Source organism: Dermacentor silvarum, chromosome 10 (assembly GCF_013339745.2).
Source record: "Dermacentor silvarum isolate Dsil-2018 chromosome 10, BIME_Dsil_1.4, whole genome shotgun sequence".
NCBI lineage: Eukaryota > Metazoa > Arthropoda > Arachnida > Ixodida > Ixodidae > Dermacentor > Dermacentor silvarum.
In genome coordinates, this window is record NC_051163.1 from 143,885,941 (window position 1) to 143,906,400 (window position 20,460).

The following is a 20,460-nucleotide window of genomic DNA, read 5'->3' on the forward strand; positions in this document are numbered from 1 at the left end:
ATATGTAAATAGTACGCATGCTGTGATTACGCAGATTCCACCACAACCACCATATAATTTCACGCTTTATTTCCGGTTTTGCGTGTCGTACTTTTTATTGTACCGCGACGGCATCGGAGCGAGGCTTGGGCAGTACAAGAATAATTATATATATATATATACACACGTTTCGATGGCCCTGCGTTGCAGGCGTTGCAGGTGGAATTTTCGAAATCGTTGCTTCAGATTGCAAGAACGTGTGAAAAAGGCCCCTCGCAGCGGAGGTGTCGCATCGCGAGGAGCGCGCCTGTGCGTGGCAGTCGCTGCTTGTCTCGGCATAAATATATATCGGCAAGCGCTGCGCGCGACCCAGAAAGCGCATGCGCCGCACATCTGCGCGCGACGTCGCTAGCGTGCGGCCGAGTGCGCGGTGAGCTCGTCGATACGGCCGTCTCGGGTTGAAAAACAACAAAGAAAGCGGAAATAAAGGACGTCCGCTGGACCCGTGGCGCCAGTGCACCCTTCCGAAGGCGTCCTCGTACGAGGTAAAAACCCAGCTTGCAGCGTTGCTGCAGTGCGGACTGGCACAAATAAATACTCCGCTAAGCCTAGCCCGGCGGAGATGACGACGACGCGGGTGCCCCATCGCTGGCGGAAGCGCCGCTAACGCCCCTGCGAAGCGCGCTTCCACCCGAGGGCTAAGCGCTGCGGCGAAGCCGACCCCCTCCGCAACATGTTGGAGCCGTCTTCCTCCGAAGATGAAGGCGGCAGCGACAACGAACCGGTCGAGGACGAGGTCTCGGAGGCGGCCGCCGTGGTGCTCGAGCTGCCGCGCAGCGTGAGCGCGACCCGGAGCCTGTCGCCGGCCGCCGAGCCCTCGCCGTCTTCGGCCCAGTCGCGCTCCAACAGCCTGGCGCGGCCGTCCAGCCCGAGCCCGTCGTTGGTGAGCGAGAAGGACGAGACGGCCGAGCGCGAGGAGGAGCTGCGCAAGAAGCGGCTGCAGTTGTACGTGTTCGTGCTGCGCTGCGTCGCCTACCCGTTCAACGCCAAGCAGCCGACGGACATGACGCGGCGGCAGACCAAGATCACCAAGCAGCAGCTGGAGACCATCCAGGCCAGGTTCCAGGTAGGATGCGAGAGACGGCTCTTTTATGAGCGGGCTTTTTTTGCCGAGCGTGGTTTTCTGTGGAGGGTCGAGAAAAATGGCAAGTTTTCACAGATCGGTGGATTTCTATATGAGGCAAGATGTATGCACTGAAAGATAAGGATGGTAACATTATCAGCAATTTCGATGACATAGTAAAAACAGCAGAAAAATTGTATACTGACCTCTGCAGTACCCAGAGCAGCCAAACTACTTTCATTCAAAGTAGTGATGAACAGTATACAGAGGCTCCTTCTTTAACTAGCAATGAGGTTAGAAGGGCCTTTCAAGACATGAACAGGGGGAAAGCTGCTGGAGAAGATGGAATAACAGTCAATTTAATCAAAGATGGAGGAGATATCATGCTTGAAAAGCTTGCGGCCCTTTATACGCAATGCCTCACGACTTGAAGTGTACCAGAGAGCTGGAAGAACGCCAACATTATACTAATCCCTAAGAAGGGAGACGTTAAAGAATTGAAGAATTATAGACCCATTAGCTTGCTTTCAGTATTGTATAAAATATTCACCAAGATAATTTCCAATAGATTCAGGGCAACACTTGACTTCAGTCAACCAAGAGAACAGGCTGGCTTCAGGAAGGGATATTCTACGATGGATCACATCCATGTCATCAATCGGGTAATCGAGAAATCTGCGGAGTACAATCAACCTCTCTATATGGCTTTCATAGATTATGAAAAGGAATTTGATTCAGTAGAGATACCAGCAGTCATAGAGGCATTGCGTAATCAAGGAGTACAGGAGGCACACGTGAATATCTTAGCAAACATCTACAAGGATTCCACAGCTACCTTGGTTCTCCACAAGAAAAGTAGAAAGTTACCTATCAAGAAAGGGGTCAGGCAAGGAGACACAATCTCTCCAATGCTATTCACTGCATGCCTAGAAAAAGTATTCAAAGCTCTTACACTGGGAAGGCTTAGGAGTGAGGATCAACGGCTAATATCTCGGCAACCTCCAGTTTACAGATGCTATTGTCCTATTCAGCAACAATGGGGACGAATTGCAACAAATGATTGAGGACCTTAACTGGAGAAAGTGTAAGAGTGAGGCTGAAGATTAATATGCAGAAGACAAAGATAATGTTCAATAGCCTGGCAAGGGAACAAGAATTCAGGATCGCCAGTCAGCCTCTAGAGTCTGTAAAGGAGTACGTTTATCTAGGTCAGTTACTCACAGGGGACCCTGATCATGAGAAGGAAAATTACAGAAGAATAAAATTGGCCTGGCGTGCATACGACAGGTATCGCCAAATTGACTGAAAGCTTACCACTGTCGCTGAAAAGAAAAGTGTACAATCATTGCATTCTACCAGTGCTAACATATGGAGCAGAAACTTGGAGGTTAACAAAGAAGCTCGAGAACAAGTTAAGGACTACACAAAGAGTGATGGAACGAAAAATGTTAGGCCTAACGTTAAGAGACGGGAAGAGAGCGGTGTGGATCAGAGAACAAACGGGGATAGCCGATATTCTAGTTAACATTCAGAGAAAGAAATGGAGTTGGGCAGGCCATCGATAACCGGTGGACCATTAGAGCTACATGATGGGTGCCAAGAGAAGGGAAGCGCAGTCGAGGACGGCAGAAAACCAGATGGGATGATGAAGTTAGGAAATTTGCAGGCACAAGTTGGAATCAGCTAGCGCTAGGGTTAATTGGAGATCGCAGGGAGAGGCCTTCGTCCTGCAGTGGACATAAATATAGGCTGATGATGATATGAGGCCAGAGATGATCACGTAAGGGAAGCCATCTTGGGAACGATTATGGAGAGTTCGAAGTACAGGAGGCACCATAGCCCGTTTAAGGACAGTGTAACCGTGGTACGCGTAGATACATATGTCACACGTGCCTGGAGGGCTCATGGTACTGCAGCAAGTCGGGATTTATCCACACTTGATAGCATTGCACCAAAGCAAGTTCAAGTTTATAGGTTGTTATTGCATGTACAAAAAATAGGCTTACATATTATCAGGAGGTCCCAGAGTGAGAAACTGCCAGTGGGACCTCCTATCATTAGTGGGTGCATAAGAGTATTAGAGCAGCAAGAACTAACAAGGCAAAAAAAAAGAGAGCGTCAGGAAATACAATTCATAGGGAACAAGTTATAATAGATAGAAAACAATTTGATATTTATTAAACCTGCATTATATAATGATATCGCAATAAATACTCACAAACAGGAATGTCTAGTAATGTAAACAAAATTTAGCTAACAACGAAAAATACAACTTGTTTTACAAAAATATGAAGCTTAACAATACAGTAATAAAAGTAATGCACAAAAATGTAATAATTATGAAAATGTATTTATGACAAAAGAAAACGTGGTTCTGTTAACAGTATTATTTTCATGTTGTGTTTAAAAAATGGCGATGAAAGAGATGACTTAATATTAACAGGGATGCGATTCGAAAGTGCAATAGCACAGAAGTGAAGTGTAAATTTTCCATAGTAGTATCTGATTTTAGGTAAGAGAAGGTTACTGTGCTCTGAAAACCTAGTATTATTATTGTTGATGAGACTGTCAAAAGGAAGGCTGTCTAATAGTATTTCACGATCAAAGAGACAAAATGTAATGAGTGACAAGTTATGATAGAACAGCTGTCGAATGGTTAAGATGTGAAGATGTTGATAGATAGGTAAAGAATGGCAATGGAATGAGCTAAAAATAATTAACTTTATTGCCTGGTTTTGAAGAGGTTCAGGTCGTTTAGGATGAATGGCATATGTATTACCCCGTGAAGATAAACAGTATGATAAATGATTGTTAATATGAGCATGATACAACGAACTAATAGCGTGAGGTTGGAAAAATGCACGTTTTTTAATGATGATGCGGATGTCAAATGAAGCCTTTTTTATTAGCGAGTTGGCATTGCTATTGTATTTAAGGTGTTTGTCGAGAGTAACGCACAGGAATTTAACAGAATCAGATATCGGTATAACAAAATAATTTAATGAAACAATTATGGAAGAAGCAATCACAGTTTATGGGTTATGAAATGCTGCAAACATTAATTAGCAGAAACTCGTATTTTACGGGCCCGGGCTGTCGGCGTGTAATGTGATCTTGTGTCGTCGTGGTCACGTGAAAAAGAAGGTCAATCCAACTGCAGAATTTATCAAAACCAGTTCAAAATAAACTAACATGATTCAGAGTAATGTAAAAGGTACGAATAATCGAGCATTAAGCACATTAATTAGCAGAAACTCGCACTTTAGGGGCCAGGCTGTCGGCGTGTAATGTGATCTCGTGTTGTCGGGGTCACGTGCAAAAAGAAGGCGAATAAAACTGCAGAATTGATCAAAACTGTTTCAAAATAAACTAACATGATTCAGAGTGATGTAAAAGATACGAATTATCGAGCATTAAGCACATTAATTAGCAGAAACTCGCACTTTGGGGGCCTAGGCTGTCGTCGTGTAATGTGATGTCGTGTCGTCGTGGTCACGTGCAAAAACAGGGTCAAAATAAGTGCAGAATTAATAAGAACTGGTTCGAACATGATTCAGAATAATGTAAAAGATGGAAATAATGAAGCACATGAAAATATTTTCCCAAAGGCCAGTCTGGTAGCAGCGCAGCGCAAGAGTCACCCGATGAGCCTTGTGGCACGCTCCAGATTGTGCCATGGAGCTGCAGGCGCTGCTTCGCACTTCCCCAGGTTTCACGGGCATTTGAACTACACAAGCGCAGCAGTTGAAGTTGATTATCTCCGCACCAAGATGAGAACTGGCCATTAGGATACACTACTTGCGGCCTGGGAAGGAATGCTGGAGATGGAAATTCAAGACCATGACCAAAACGAGAACAAGATGAAAGCGGGAGGCTTGTTACTCGAGGCCTGTTAGACAAGTAATATGATTTGAAGGTGGGCCAGTAATACAGAACGACTCGAGCTTATACGGGAGAATAGAATGACCTTTTGTTAGATTGATGAATGTGGCTTCTGCCACCTTTGTCAATAAATTGCTTAATGTTATCTGTCAAGTTAATTGATGCTTATTCTGTCGAATAACCATGCCTAAAACCAAACTAGAGTGGAGAAGGAAGCTTGCATTAGATGGACTGTAAGATTTTCAATGGCTTTACTAAAAAAATGGCAAAATGCAAATTGTGCAGTAGTTATTAATGTTGTCACAAGAACCCTTTCAGACCACGGGGACTACTTTTCCACGTTTCGGCAAATCTGGAAATACATGTGTTCTAAAAATTTTGTCAACGATATTTGCAAAAACAAATGCTGCAACCAGTTTTATTCTGGAAGGCTGGATAGAATCCAGGCCAGGTCCAGTAACATTAAGAGAAGAAATTACTTTTAGAACTTCTTCTGAAGAAACTGGATGAAGGAAAAATGACAGGGCTACTTGGGCAATCAACACTCGGAGATCGCGTATTCTGGCAAGTGGCCAAATGATCTCGTTAGTTCATTCCGCATTGTTGTAAACAATTTTTTAATGCCAGACTCTGTAATATTAAGAAATTGTGACACCTGGTATTCGTTCCATTCTGAATTATGTGTCTTTCATGATAGTCCCGTTTTGCGTGTTTAAGGATACCAGAAAGGATATTGCCATAATTCCTAACTCTAGTTCACAAAAAACTGTGTTTCACCTTTTTGTTGAGATTATTCTTTATTGTTTTAGAGCGTAGCAATGCATTTGTAATCCATGGATTTCTAGGAGTCTATGCTTAAAGGACCATGAGGTGTGCAGTCAGTAATATAATTCGTTATTGGCGATAAAAATATTGAATATGCCCTCTCAGGACACTTTTCTTGAAGAACGGTTGTTTCAACATGTGCCTTGCACCTTCTGTATAAATAAAGATAGATTAATATAACTTTTGGTATACTGGCGACACTGTGTACATTTTCCGACACCTAGGAAGACGAGCAGAAGATAGTGGATACCACTGGAGTAATCTCCAGTAGTATAAGCAGAAGAGGACGAGGAAACTATGTGATCTATCGAAGTGCAAGAGCCAGAAGTGTCATACCTTGTTGGAACATTGATTAAAGAAGAGAAACCGCAGCTAAATAAGCAGCTCATATAATCGGCGCATTGTTGCGATTTAAGTTCAGTTTCAGTTTTGCTTTAGTCCAGAGGAATTGCCATCCTTTATTCTGTTTCAATTGGAGAGCTTGCATGATAAGTTCCCTGGCATGAGGTGAACATTCACGATAAACGGGGAGTCGCTGTTTCTCGAAAAGCTTAGCCTTTTTAGCTTTACTCGCTCGCTTCGATGTTGAACAGAAATGTGCGATAACGTTGTCTTGTTTTGCGGGGACACGATGAGCAATGTCAGTGTTGGAGGGGACGGCCAATCTTTTCACAAGTGGATGGTTTGTATTACAGCCAGGCACGGGAATGCCTTTTCATTATTCAGGCGAGAATACTGCTTAAGAGACGTTGAGACAGCTTTGCCTTTTCAACAACTTCACGACGGTCTCATTCATGCAGTCCATTAAACATGCTATGACTTTTTCTGTTTTGCTAGCTCAGCACACGACGGCATCTTCAAACAAACACAACAGACACTTGTGGCAACAGGGCAGCGGCAAAGATGGATTAGGAAATGCACAAGTTTACAGGAGATCAAACCAAGTGGCAGAACGAAATTAGTTGCGCTGCTTGTGGTCAAGTGGACACCCGTTTTAGTGGGCGATTCGGTAGATGTCGCTTAACTTCACAAGAGTGTAGATAATAGCGGGCGTAACGTGAACCAGCAGATGGCGTCACTCCAGTGCATGCCACTCCAGTCTACCAATAACAGCAGGCGTGAATTGCAACCTACCCGAAGTAGCAGGACGAAATTAGTGGCTTGCTCGCTGCCGCAACCCTTGCTGCCAAGTGAAACATTTTTGCATAACCTCAAGGACTGCAGCATGCCGTCGTATTTCGTGGCTTTAGGTTCATCACGAGAGAAGAAACGTTCTGTACACATCGAACCCAATTCACAGCTGCCTCTCTGAGCACAAAGAAAATTTTGAACCTTGTTCATTTCTTGGAAATTATTTGCCAATGGAGCGACATGCAAGCATTACTTTATTTATTTAAGGATACCTTACAGGCTCTTTAACGTGCACCTAAATCTAAGGAAACACCCGTGTACTTAGATTTAGGTGCACGTTAAAGAACCCCAGGTGGTCCAAATTTCCGGAGTCCCCCACTACGGCGTGCCTCATAATCAGAACTGGTTTTGGCACGTAAAACCCCATTAATTAATTATTACCTTACAGGCTCCTAGAGGCATTGTGTAAGCGGGGAGAGTACAATAAAAGATAACTTATACAATAATTAGAATACATATGTGACTACATATACAATACATATACTTAATAAATATACTTAAAATGACTGCACCCAAAAACCATTTCCTCTCTCCAGGAGCAGCATATTTTTTGTCGAAAAAGTATTTTTCACACAGTCACCTTAAATGTGACTTGCTTTCTGGGGAGGGGGGGAACCTAAAGGAAAAAGTGCACTATCCAAACTAGTCCATCTTCAACAATCTTCCTTCTGCCGTTCAGCAATCAGGGGGATTTCTCTGAAGCCGTTTGGTAAAAGTCACGAGCTTCACACATGTTGCTGCTGCTGTTGGCCATAAAGCGTCGCCATTGCTTGTAGATGGCTCACTTTGGCTGTAGCACAGTGGGCATGCTCTCTGTTTGGCACACTTGAGACCGCACTGGCCCTCTTAGCCTACAGAAGAGGAAGGAATGAAGAAAAAAAAATTTGGCCAGAATTTGTTAATTCTCAAAGTATGCACACTTAGATTGGGGCAACATCTCGACAGCTGCGCACATTTATCAAAGTAACGTTTCTGTACCTTGCATCTCTTTGGAGCTTGCGATTTTATGCACACTCAACACACCTTCTCCAAAATGGGTCGAGTCGGCCTTGGTGGGTTCGAACCTTCCAGCACAGCATGCCAGTTCTCTTGTCACCCGGTGCGTGTCACAACCAGTTTCTCACATTCTTCCCTCGTGACAGTGTTCTGTTAGACTGCACTGCCTTTGGGATCGGGCCTACCAAGTAGGTGCCGAACGTGGCACGACAGGAAGTCGCACCGTGCCTATTCTCCGCAATAACATGTGGACTCGAAAAAAGCAATAACGTTTTGCCTCACTGCTGAATCTCCATTTTGACGCTTGGTCATATATTACAAATGAGAACTTTATCACTGCGCACCATCACCTTGTTGTACAGCAGTAAGGTCATACTGCTGTTTTAAAAGAGGCGTTCCGCCATTGCAGTATCCTTCTCCAGAAACTACAGCAGGGCCCAGAGCTGCCGAGTTTACCTGACCGGCCGGCCGCCAACAAGTAGTAGCCATCAACAATACTGTGTCCTCACTACAATTTGCAACCGCAGCGATCCGTCCTCTTTATACAATCCGAACAATTTATTTCCATAATTTACAAGATACAATTATACATGGTAAGTACAATCGGAGTTCCCAAAGTAAAAACTGTCGGGGGGACTTCCTAGCAAAATGTAGGCAGGGGATGAATACATTATACAGCAGACAATGGCGGATTAGCAGTATAAAGATACATGATAAAATATGTTCATGAAGATTATGGCAACAAATAAGAATAATTACAGGTTGTTCAGAACAAAGAACTCAAAAGAATGAAAACAAGGATATCAAACTGATGAATGATCTAATAAATAAATTTTAAGACATCTACAAAACGAGTACATCGTACATGTTTTTAAATCAGGCAGTAACATGTTCCAAAGTGATATACATGAAAATCTTGCTGTCAGTCGGCCGTAGTTAGTTCATACTTTAGGTAAAAGCAGATTATGGTTAGTGAAAAACCTGGTGTTATTGGTATTCACAATCACTAAAACTGGGAATACATAATTCATTATTTATAAGACGATACATGATGATCAGCATTTTATAACAAGTTTGCGTAGAGGTAAATATTCAGGTTAAGAAAAATGGGGGCTGATGGAGACGAAAATGGGTTGAAGGTGATGAGTCTTAAGGCTTGCTTTTGCAAACGTTCAAGTTGTCCAAGATGCGACCAGTACGTATTTCCCCAAGAAGATGGGCAGTATGACAGATGACTATGAATAAATGCATAATATAAGGAAAGAAGGATGTCTGTTTCGAAGTAAAACCGTGTTTTGATGATCGCATGAATGCCGAAAGAAATTTTTTAAATCAGGGACTGAGCATGCTCACGGAATTTTAGATGTTTATCCAAGATGACCCCAAGAAATTTCGTAGACTCAGATGTATGAATGAGGTGACCATTAAGTGTCACCGCAAGGGATGGAATCAGTGGCGATAGCTGAGGGGAACGAAACACCATGAATTTTGTCTTTGATGGATTGATACGCAATGCGTTCTTTACGCACCATAAGTGAACATTGTTTAAGTCAGCATTTAGTAAATGTTGCAGCATAAGTGCATTCTTATGTGTGGTAAAAATTGTGGTATCGTCAGCATAAAGGAGAGAGTTAGTGTGTTTCAATCTGAGCGGTAAATCGTTAATAATAGCAAGAACAGAAGGGGCCCCAAAATTGACCCCTGGGGAACACCTATGTTAGTGATTTTTGGTGTTGAGAGACAATCATTTACCTGAACAACCTGCGTCCGGTTAGTAAGATAGCTTTGAATCAGTTGCAAAGGTGGCCCAGATATGCCGTAACAGTCAAGTTTATGAGTGAGTGATTAATTGTATCAAATGCCTTCGTGAAATCAATAAACACAGCTCCAAAGAGTAGGCCCTGATCTATTGCTAGCTTAGCTCTGTCAGTGAAAGCGATTAGTGCGACTTGAGTAGAGGCCTTGTCGGAAACGGAATTGATCATCAGATAATAAGTTAAATGTGGATAAGTATTTTGTTAAACGGTTGCAGATTAGTTTTTCAATTACTTTACTAAAGAATGGTAAAATGCACATTGGGCGATAGTTGTTAATGCATTTGCGATTACCTTTCTTAAATATGGGGATTATTTTTCCTGCTTTCAGGCTTTGCGGAAATACAGCAGCTAAAGAAAGTTTATTAACTAAATCGGCCAAGATTGGCAAGAGTTCTTTCGATGGGAAGGGTAAATTTGATTGAGCCCTGGGCCTTTAGTGATGTTAACACTGTGGGGCACAGAAAAAAAGAACGAGGACTGCGTGGAAGTGCGAGTTCTGACTGACAGTGAGTTCCCACCGCCGCCGGGCACCAACTGGTTCAAATGGGTACAAGCGTGCCCCGGCCTGGCGTTTGGCTTTCTTCAGGGGTGATGCTCTTGGGAAAGGAGCCTGCGCCCTGAATTCCCGTCGAAACCAACGTGAGCATGGAAAAAAAGTGATGTCTGGGCCGCTCCCATGGCGGTCATTTCCCATGTGGCGCCCCAAGCACCTATTGAGGTGGGGGGGCGCCTTCGGGTTGAGGTCAGACACCCCTTTCCAAGCGTTGAGGTCCTATAATGGCCGAGCACCAGGCCGGGAGCGCGCTTGTACCTATTTTACCGGTAGGTACCTGGCGGCAACAGGGGCGCTGAAATGAGAGCATTAGCTATGTCATTAGGATCCATGTATCTATTTTTGTTAAAAATTACGTTGGTTGGGTGTGATTGGGGTTCATTGGTGTTAAGAAATTCTTTAATTATTTGCCATTTTTGTTTCGTATTGTTACTGTTGTTCTTAATTTTATTTTGATAGTACTCGCGTTTAGCGTGTTTCAGGACAGTTCCCAGTGTGTTAGAATAAGTTTTTAGCCGACATCTTAGAGAATAATTGAATGGTTCTGCCTTGAGCTTCCTACGAAGATTTTCTTTTTAGTTATCGAACGCATTAGTGCCTTGGTGATCCAAGGATTCCTAGGTGTACGAAACCATTTCTTGACTGTATTTTCAGAAGAACACTGACTGATAATTTCACTTATCTTTGCTGAAAAAGAATCGAATGCTGTTTCTGCGTTATCTTCCTGATATACATTGTTCCAGTTAGTCTTTCGAATGATATCAACAGATTTCTTGCAGTCAAGATCAATGCGCACGTTGTTTCTAATGTGGTGAATGTGTTTGGAACCAAAACATAGAAATACAGGATAATGATCTGTAATAGCATAATCTAACACTCCTGCTGTAGTATAGTCGGTCGTCAAACTAACTAAAATATGATCGATCAAAGTATTAGAACCATTTGGATCATATCTAGTTGGCGTATGTATTAATGATGAAAATCCGCGACTAAGAAACAGCGTACGTATTCGGAACAGGATTGGTTGTTGAGGTCAGCAATGTTAATATTGATGTCACCACAGATTACTATGTGCTTGTTCTCTTCGATTATTTTGTTTAGCATTAGTTGAAATTCTGGGCAAAATTCTGCATATGATGAGGAAGGTGAGCGGTAAAGTGATGCAATGATGGTGTTACGATTATTCATTCGCAAATCATCAATTTCAATCCATACGATTCACAAAGTGGGGTGCTAAACGACAAGTCAGACCGGCGCCGATAAGGCAATTCAGAATTAACAAGAATGGCTGAACCGCCACTACGATTACCCTCGCGATGGCAATATTCTGAGATGTAGCCGGGGATTCCGTATAAAGTACCGTCATATGACGTCAACCACGTCTGCATGAATATGAATGAAAACGTGTGATCGATGATTGAAAGGAAAGCGCTAAGGTCATCGTGGTGTTTGCGGAGGCTACGGATGTTAAAATGAACCAAAGAAAATGCAGATGAATTGTGCTTGAGAAGTGCTTTGGTGTGTTCGCACGATCCATGCTGAGCTGGGATACACCTAATGAGTAGTGCAAATTATCTAAATACTGCAAGATCACTCACGCCGGAGATGCAGTGCACTCCGATTTCCTGGCCTTGATAATGTCCAGAGAAATTTCCATCCCTTGGCTTAAGATCTTAATTAAGCACAAGGGCTTGTGCAAAAAGTCGCTTATTCTCCGGCGTGAGATGATATAGACAGGTGCACTTTTACAACCGCAGGGATCCGTCCTCTTTATGACTTGCCATAGCTCTGAAATGTCACCGCAATGGTTATTACTGCTGACTTAGAGCATGCAGGAAACTCTGAATTAGATGGTTTACAGTGAACTTTTAACATGACCAAATATTTCATTCACGCAAAAAGACTGAGCTATGATGATGGCACACTTCTCATTAATGGCTCGAACACACAAGCCCATTTAACCCCACACACCATTCCACATCAAAGACCAGTGTGTTTACATTTATTTCTGGCCATGGAGATATGTTTATTGGTGCAAGGAAAATAATGAAGTGTTATTGAGTAAACATTAATTAGTACGGTCATTACTTAATTTGTAATTTATTTGCTGTACTATCACGACTGTAAACGTCCTCCAGCACATCAACAACCCTAGTACGGGCTCTAGTTTACGTCATTAGCACATAAATTTGAATTTTTAGGCATCAAATTCAGCGTATCAGAAATGATACGTTGGCCTTTGTGGGGTCCTCCGTGTTATTTTAGACAACAATTTACACTCAAGCTTTGTAAAGTTCACATCTGGGCGCTACTGACATTTTGTGTATCTTGTACTTTTTCCTCAAACATACCCATTTATGAAAGGTAAAAATTGGCATCCACCCGAATGTAACAATTAGCAATGTAGCATTTTTTAACAAAATGCTGTTTTATGCATTGAAGCACAAAAGTAACTCGACCGCCAATCATTCCTTCGCAAAGTTCGGGAAATAATATCTCGAAACTGGTGTCATCCTGACAATTCGTTCCAAATGGATCTGCGCCTTGCGAACTCCACGGCTAGAATTTGTAAATTGCAATATGGGCCGGGCCGTAAGGCAATTAGTTAAAAACATAATTTTTGAATTTTTGGTAATTAGTTGATTATGCATTTCAATTTTTTGTGCAAGTAATGTCCGCCTCTTCAAGTAGACCAGCTCATGAACTAGAATTGTGCTATCTGCCACAGGCAACCTTTAAAAATTTTTCAAAGTGTTCGCTGAAACACACGGTATATTATGAAAGCCTGGGGCTGGACACGAAATAGCGATCTCGACTCAATCCGACGACTTCAAAAGCGTGCACGTCTAATTATAACACATAGTAAACCCTATGAACCATAGAGTTTCACACTATAAAACCTAGAGGGAAATGTGGCGCTGCTGCTCTGTGGTATGCATGGGAATGCCAGTATATTGTGAATTTGAATTGGCATCATTCTTGGAGAGCCAGAACGCCTTGAAGACGCCTAGCACCGTTCCGTCTGTCACAATGATTCATTTCCTGCTAAAGCAGCACATAAAAAACTGCTTTAGCTTTATCATTACACAAAAACAGGTTTTGTTTAATTTTGAGGACATACTTTTGGATGCACAATTCTATGAAACATAAAAAGTATCAGCTGGCCGCTAAAGTTGGAGGGCAGACGACAAGATTCTTGCTCGCTTTGGAACAACTTGTCGTCTGTTCTTGCTTTTCTTCGGTTGATTCTGCATTGTAGGTGAGTAAACTTTATTGATGTGTGTAATATAGGTGAATGAAAGCCTTTTATGTAGATTTTACTTTAATAACGCATTATTTGTGTAGCCATATCCATGTTTTAGACGAAGCCTTGTACAACACCAACCAACACAAGCCTTGCAGACACATATCCCGTCATTCCCATGAGGGCATGGCGCCCTTTAAGAACCTCGCATAGACGGTGGCGCCAGTTTACCCTCTAGGTGTTATAGTGAGAAACTCTATGCTATGAACCAAGCAAATCATTGTTTCATGCCTTGCAAATCCTCCCTTATGATTATTTACATCAATTGGAAACAGGTTTCTATCACCACCATAGTCAACCACAATCGCCCATTTCACTCGTGCATATTTTTATGTGCCTTCCTGTCCCAGAAGAAACTTTATGCAAAGTAACAAACTTCAACCTACCTTCTGCAAATAACATTTATGGGGAGTGACAGGTACATTTTAGAGGAGTTAAAATATGGAATAGTTTTACCATTAGAAAAAAAAAAAAATCTAGCGGCGAAATTCAACAGTATTTTCTTTCAATGCTAGGATTACTAGAACTGCATCACAATTTGTCTTGCATACATGTTCTAATTGTTCCTTTGTGGCCAGATTACATTGCTCGTGTGACCCCGTGTTCTAGTTCTTTTTTGTTAAATGAGAAACTTAATGTTTCTAGGATATGTTTGCTTCTCTCTTTTGTCGTACGTATGTTTATGTGAAAACCTCAAATTGAGTCATGTGTGCTCTTCAATTGTTATATAGACATTTGGTTACACATAAACCATGTGCTTACTAGAAAATTGCACGATATCTACTGAAAATGCCTGTGTCATATTACGTGATATTTTTTTCATTGGAACCGTTACTAGTCTCTGGCTAACTAACCTAGCACTAACCTACAACACGCATGCATATCATTTAAGCACTATAAACAAATGAAGCATTCGATGAGCTTTAAAAAATTCTGTAAAGGGAGTGATCGTGTTTCACCAGGCAAACACTTTGAGAGTTGAATGATTTGAGGGAACAAAATATACTTGAATAAGTGAAAGGGGGAAAGCATCATTGCAGGGGAATTTTATGTTAAAACAGACCATTTCAGAAACGCTGTGCTGCAATAAGTTCAGCAGAGTTACTGGCAATCAAAGATCACCCCGGTCCTTGTTGAATGCTTAGCACTGTGAAGGCAGAGTTTGGTGGTGCCCACAACACTCGGGCCTGCTGAACGTTTGATTTTGGCACCTACGATGCGCTTATGATTGAGTTCACGTCATTGTTCAAATGCAGTTTGTTGAAAACAAGACGTACTCGATCCCCGTCTTACTTCATAGTTCGCGAGAACTGGAGAAGCTTCCGTCGCTTTTCGCAAACTGTTTCTGAGTAATCTCGCTAGATGCTCTAATTAGTGTTTTTCAACTTATAGCCGCGGCTCAGAACCAGTTCGACTTCCTTCTCATTAAAGAATTTGGCTGTGATAGGCCGCTTCTTCTCAGACGAAAAGCGGCCCACACGATGCGCTCTCGAGATTGACGTCACGGTAAGCCCAAGTTTTTCGGTACAGAAATTATTTACGAGTCGTTCTGACTCTTCCCAAGTTTCAGACTTCACCGAATCTGTTATGCCATAAAAGAGAACGTTAGACCGCCTAGAGCGATTTTCCAGGTCGTCAATTATTCTTGTACACCTACGAGACCGTTGTCATTTCGCGCGATGGACTGAGCACATGGGCAAATTTCTGCTCTAGATCAAGGACACGCTTTGTCAATTTTTTGAAATTATTCTTTAACTCTAAGTGAATTTGAAGCACCTTGTTAACAGATTCTTGAATACTGAATTGCTAGCATCAACACGAAAGATAGAGCCAGCCACGAGGTCTAGCTTTTCCTCTTGAGCCTTGGTTATGGGTCCCGGCTCAAGCTCGACATCGCCTCCCAGAACAAGCAGGCACATCAGATATGATACAGAAGCACGAGCACTTTTCAAAACATGAGGTGGCCACGACACCGCTAAAAGATGATCCTCACGATAGTAATAAGCATCATAGTAGCTAACCTGTACAAACATTAGTGGTGAGCGTAGGATTGCAGCGGCGGTGCCGTGGCCCAGGATGGCGTCGGAATGCGCGCACTTTTGTACTGCCCGCTCAGCTGACTCAGTCCCACGTTGCCAGATGGAAAAACTACGGCGTCCAGAAGTGTTGGAGCATCCAGGAGAGGCGAAGTGGCCAAAAACGGCATTGATAGGCCGCAGTCCGTTGACGAAAATGCACGGAGCCAGGGGGAGCTTGTATCATTGTGCCATTCACGCATGGGTGTCGTCGGGACCGGCTTCATCGAAGAAACGAACCATGGCCGGCCGAGGAAAATCGGCAACAGGACCTGTACAAACATCAGCGGGGTGATTCCACGAGAGATCAACACGGGTCCAAAAATTCATGTTTTAGATTTCATTTAATATTTTATATTTTGTGGGCATATCACTCGGTAGTACGAAAGTGAACTTGCATTCTTTGAGAAATGGATACTTTATAAGAAAAAAAATATCGAAATTCTTCAAGTTGCAGGCTCCATTTAAATGCACCGGGCATTCTCGCAAATTCACAACAATGTCAAATACAAAATATTACGGCTACAAAGAATGCATTTTCTTGTGTAAAATGTACACGTAAAGAAGAGTCAGCAAGCGTTGTTTGAGGCTTCTGTGCAAAACGGGAGTGTTTTAGAAAAAAATTCTTAATTTGCTACACTTTTCGAAATTTGCTATATTTACGAATTTTTATCTACTAAACTAATGAATGTAGCCTTTTGAAATTTGGTGGGCTATGAGACCTTAACCTGTTTAACGATTGTGCTGAATATTGTTACTGTAGCACAAATTTTCATTTTTACAGTTTGCCTCAAATGTGAAGTTTTGACGAAAATGAACACTATTTAAAAATCAAAATAAAAAAAAACTCCATCGTTAATTTTGCTCAAAATTTTGTAAACAGCTGTCCACGGACACTGGAAAAAGAACATTAAAAAATATCTTGCATTATTTTGTTTTTAATGACAATATATGTGGTAGAAATGAGAGCTTCGCTGGGATGCATCAAGGTGCTAAGAAATAGGGACATCGGGGTAAAAAGAACGTCCATTAGCCTCTGACTTGCCTAAACTTGGCCATGATTGCGACACAAGGGTAATTTTACCCTTATGGTCAATACTTATGCATAGAATACCGTTTAGTACAATACTCATTCTCTTGAATGTGAGTAAAGATACGTCAACAGAGCAACCTTTACATGGCTCGTTTTATTTAACAAGTGTGCGTAGCTTGCAGCGCAGATAATTGCAGATTTAACGGCGAACTCCCTGTGCATGTACACAAGTAACAAAATTTAAGGCAGGTAAAATTCTCTAAAAATTTCGTACTTGCCATGGCTCCGTCGGAAACGTCATTCTACAGTATGACCTAAGATACGGTGATGGGAGGGGGGGAGGGCGATGGTGTTGGTTAGGGCTTATGTAGCTGGCAGATAGTGTGCCAGCGGTTGCTCTCTTCTACCGCCTCTTTAAAAAGGGGGTTGAACAGGTGGAAAGAGGCGCGACACTTCCTCTCTCCGAAACTTATGTGTTTTGGGAAACATTACCTGTTCCGCACACTCTTAAGGATATTGGTCTACTGTGCGAAGCCTCAAGCAGAGCGTTTCTGTTTTTATTGAAGTATTGGCAGGCACAGATGAACTGTTCTGTGTTAACAGGGAGGGGGGGGGGGGGTGTTCGCGGAACTAGTTCTTACTCTATGAGACAGCGTATAGCTTCTGCGTGACGGATTACTTAAACCACTCCTGAATGGTGAGGTGATATTCAAAGTGCTAAAACCACTCCTGGATGGTGAGGTGATATTCAAAGTGCTGAGAAGTCTTTATATAAGGGGTGATTCATTGGCACTCTTAATTTAATCTGCTGCATCATTGCCTGCAAGTCCAACATGTGGAGGTATCCACTGAAACTTGACAATGAAATGCCTATTGCTGAGCTCCTTAGCTAACATCAATGACTGTCGGCCGAACTTGCTGCCATACAATGCACGGGATAATTGTTGGAGCACCGCTGACAAATCCGAAAGGATGATAGCGTGCTGAGAACGCGTCCTCAGTTTACGAAGCGTTGCAGTAATGGCGGCTCTTTCCTCATTTTCGATAAGACCAACTGATCCAGAGGGCCAGATCACGCAGATCTAATGAAGCGAATCTAATAAAGCTTGCACTTAAGAGGAAGCTTTCGCTCGAGCCCAACTCCGATGCCGCCTATTGAAATACATGTAAAATGCATAAACGATTTCCTGATCCCACTGGGGCCGATTTTACTTAAATTTGTTGCACATGAGAGAGAAAGGTAAATTCTAGTGACTGTTGGACGCGAAATGTCGATTTCTGGCCTGCATTACTTAACTGTAATTTTCAAGAATTGGTAAGTTTGAAAAAAATAGAAGCACGAAGTTTACAAATTCGTAGTTCTGCACCTATATAGAAGATATCGCAGACCTGTGACAACTATTAGAGCATTCAAAGCAGACAAATTTGAGATGCCAATTTATTTCTTATGTGAATTTGTTACATTGTTTATAAGGACTTTGCACAAGTTCTACACACAAAATGGTAGTCTATCTTAAAGCCATGTTGAATAAAGCAATTTTGTACACTTAAGATTTTCTATTCGGTGCAGTTTACAAGATTGTGATATCATGTTTCATTGCTGAGTTAGAGTTATAAATTTGATAGTTTCGTTTTCTGAAGCTCTGCTATTTTGTCAATTTTATAAACAGTTGATGACTTAAATAAAAAGAATCTCAACCAACAGCCACTAGAGTTTCACTTTTCTTTTAACTGCAACAAACGTCATCAAATGTGGTGCAGTGGTTACAGAGAAAAAGGAATTCTCATTTTACATGTATTTGACAGGAGCACCCAAGCTAAAGCTTCCTCTTAAAGCGGCAGCCACACCGCCAGCAACATTGAACGTATTTAGCTTTACCACCTCTTTGCCACCGCCTCCCACGGACCCACTCCCCATTCTACTACACCCTACCAACTCATTCAAAAGAGATGATTTTTAGAAGAGCATCATCTGAAAGCACTAACAAAATATGGGCGCGAATGATGGCCCAGTAGCACAATTTACGTCAGAAAGTTAGGCATTCGAGAACTGCGTGCTTGCAATCATAATACTAGTTTACCAAAACTGCCCTTGTGTCGCAATCATGGCCAAGTTTAGGCAAGTCAGAGGCTAATGGACGTTCTTTTTACCCCGATGTCCCTATTTCTTAGCACCTTGCTGCATCCTGGCGAAGCTCTCATTTCTACCACATATATTGTCATTAAAAACAAAATAATGCAAGATGTTTTTTAATGTTCTTTTTCCAGTGTCTGTGGACAGCTGTTTACGAAATTTTGAGCAAAATTAACAATGTTTTTTTTTATTTTGATTTTTAAATAGTGTTCATTTTCGTTAAAACTTCACATTTGAGGCAAACTGTAAAAATGGAAATTTGTGCTACAGTAACAATATTCAGCACAATCGTTAAACAGGTTAAGGTCTCATAGCCCACCAAATTTCAAAAGTCTACATTCATTAGTTTAGTAGATAAAAATTCGTAAATATAGCAAATTTCGAAAAGTGTAGCAAATTAAGAATTTTTTCTAAAACACTTCCGTTATGCACAGAAGCCTCAAACAACGCTTGCTGACTCTTCTTTACGTGTAGGTTTTACACAAGAAAATGCATTCTTTGTAGCCGTAATATTTTGTATTTGACATTGTTGTGAATTTGCGAGAATGCCCGGTGCATTTAAATGGAGCCTGCAACTTGAAGAATTTCGATATTTTTTTTCTTCTAAAGTATCCATTTCTCAAAGAATGCAAGTTCACTTTCGTACTACCGAGTGATATGCCCACAAAATATAAAATATTGAATGAAATCTAAAATATGAATTTTTGGACCCGTGTTGATCTCTCGTGGAATCACCCAGCGGTGAGCGTAGCCGTGGCCCCTATATCTGTTATGCTGGCGGTATGGCTGTATATTGTGATAATAAATCCAATGGAAATATTCTGGACCATTTTGACAGCACACAATATATTTTCCTGAAAAGGGTTCCATATTGATAAAGTGTATTGATATTGATAAAATGACAGGTAAGCTTCAGGAGTGTGAGCTTGGGGGTTGACTGTGAGGGACTGCGAGGGAAGGAATTGAAGCCGTGTCCAAGTCCCTCGCAGTTAATCCTCAGGCTCCTGAAGTTTACCTGTCACTTCTCGAGTTAGTTCGCATGCTCAACTATTTCGAATTCGATTCTATTCACTACCTACAAACTTTCAGCACAAGCATGGAAACACCATTCGCTCCCATGTATGCCAACATTTTCATGGGACAGCTTGAAGCAAACCTCATAAAATCGTGCCCTTTAAAACCCCACACCTACTTGCATTATATCGACGACATATTCGTAACATGGGTGCATCCCACAAACGTGCTAACCAACCTAATTAGCCATTTCAACCGCTTTCACCCAAGTATTAAGTTTACTGCTCACCACTCTCCTAGTCAGATCAACTTCCTCGACACGATGGTTTAGATAGAAAATCGAAAACTCAGAACAACACTTTACCAGAAGCCTACGGATAGCCAGCAGTATTTAGACTGCACCAGTCATCACCCGCGACACTGCAAGCAAGGAATTTTTGTTGGACAAGCGAAACGAATGAGAAGAATCTGTAGCGAAGACAACGATTATATCCACCACCTAAATGACCTTAAAGTAACACTAGCGGAACGAAA

General features: G+C 42.0%; 1 protein-coding gene across 1 annotated transcript in view; it reads left to right on the forward strand.

Annotated features, from left to right (window-relative positions):
- Positions 1–279: 279 nt before the first annotated feature.
- The window catches only part of LOC119431026 (calcium-dependent secretion activator-like), a 629,635-nt gene continuing 609,454 nt past the window's right edge, over positions 280–20,460 (forward strand). The window contains exon 1 of the mRNA XM_049657435.1: positions 280–1,105. Within this exon, the coding sequence (XP_049513392.1) occupies positions 713–1,105 (393 nt within the window). The 5' untranslated portion in view covers positions 280–712. The remainder of the gene's footprint in view (positions 1,106–20,460) is intronic.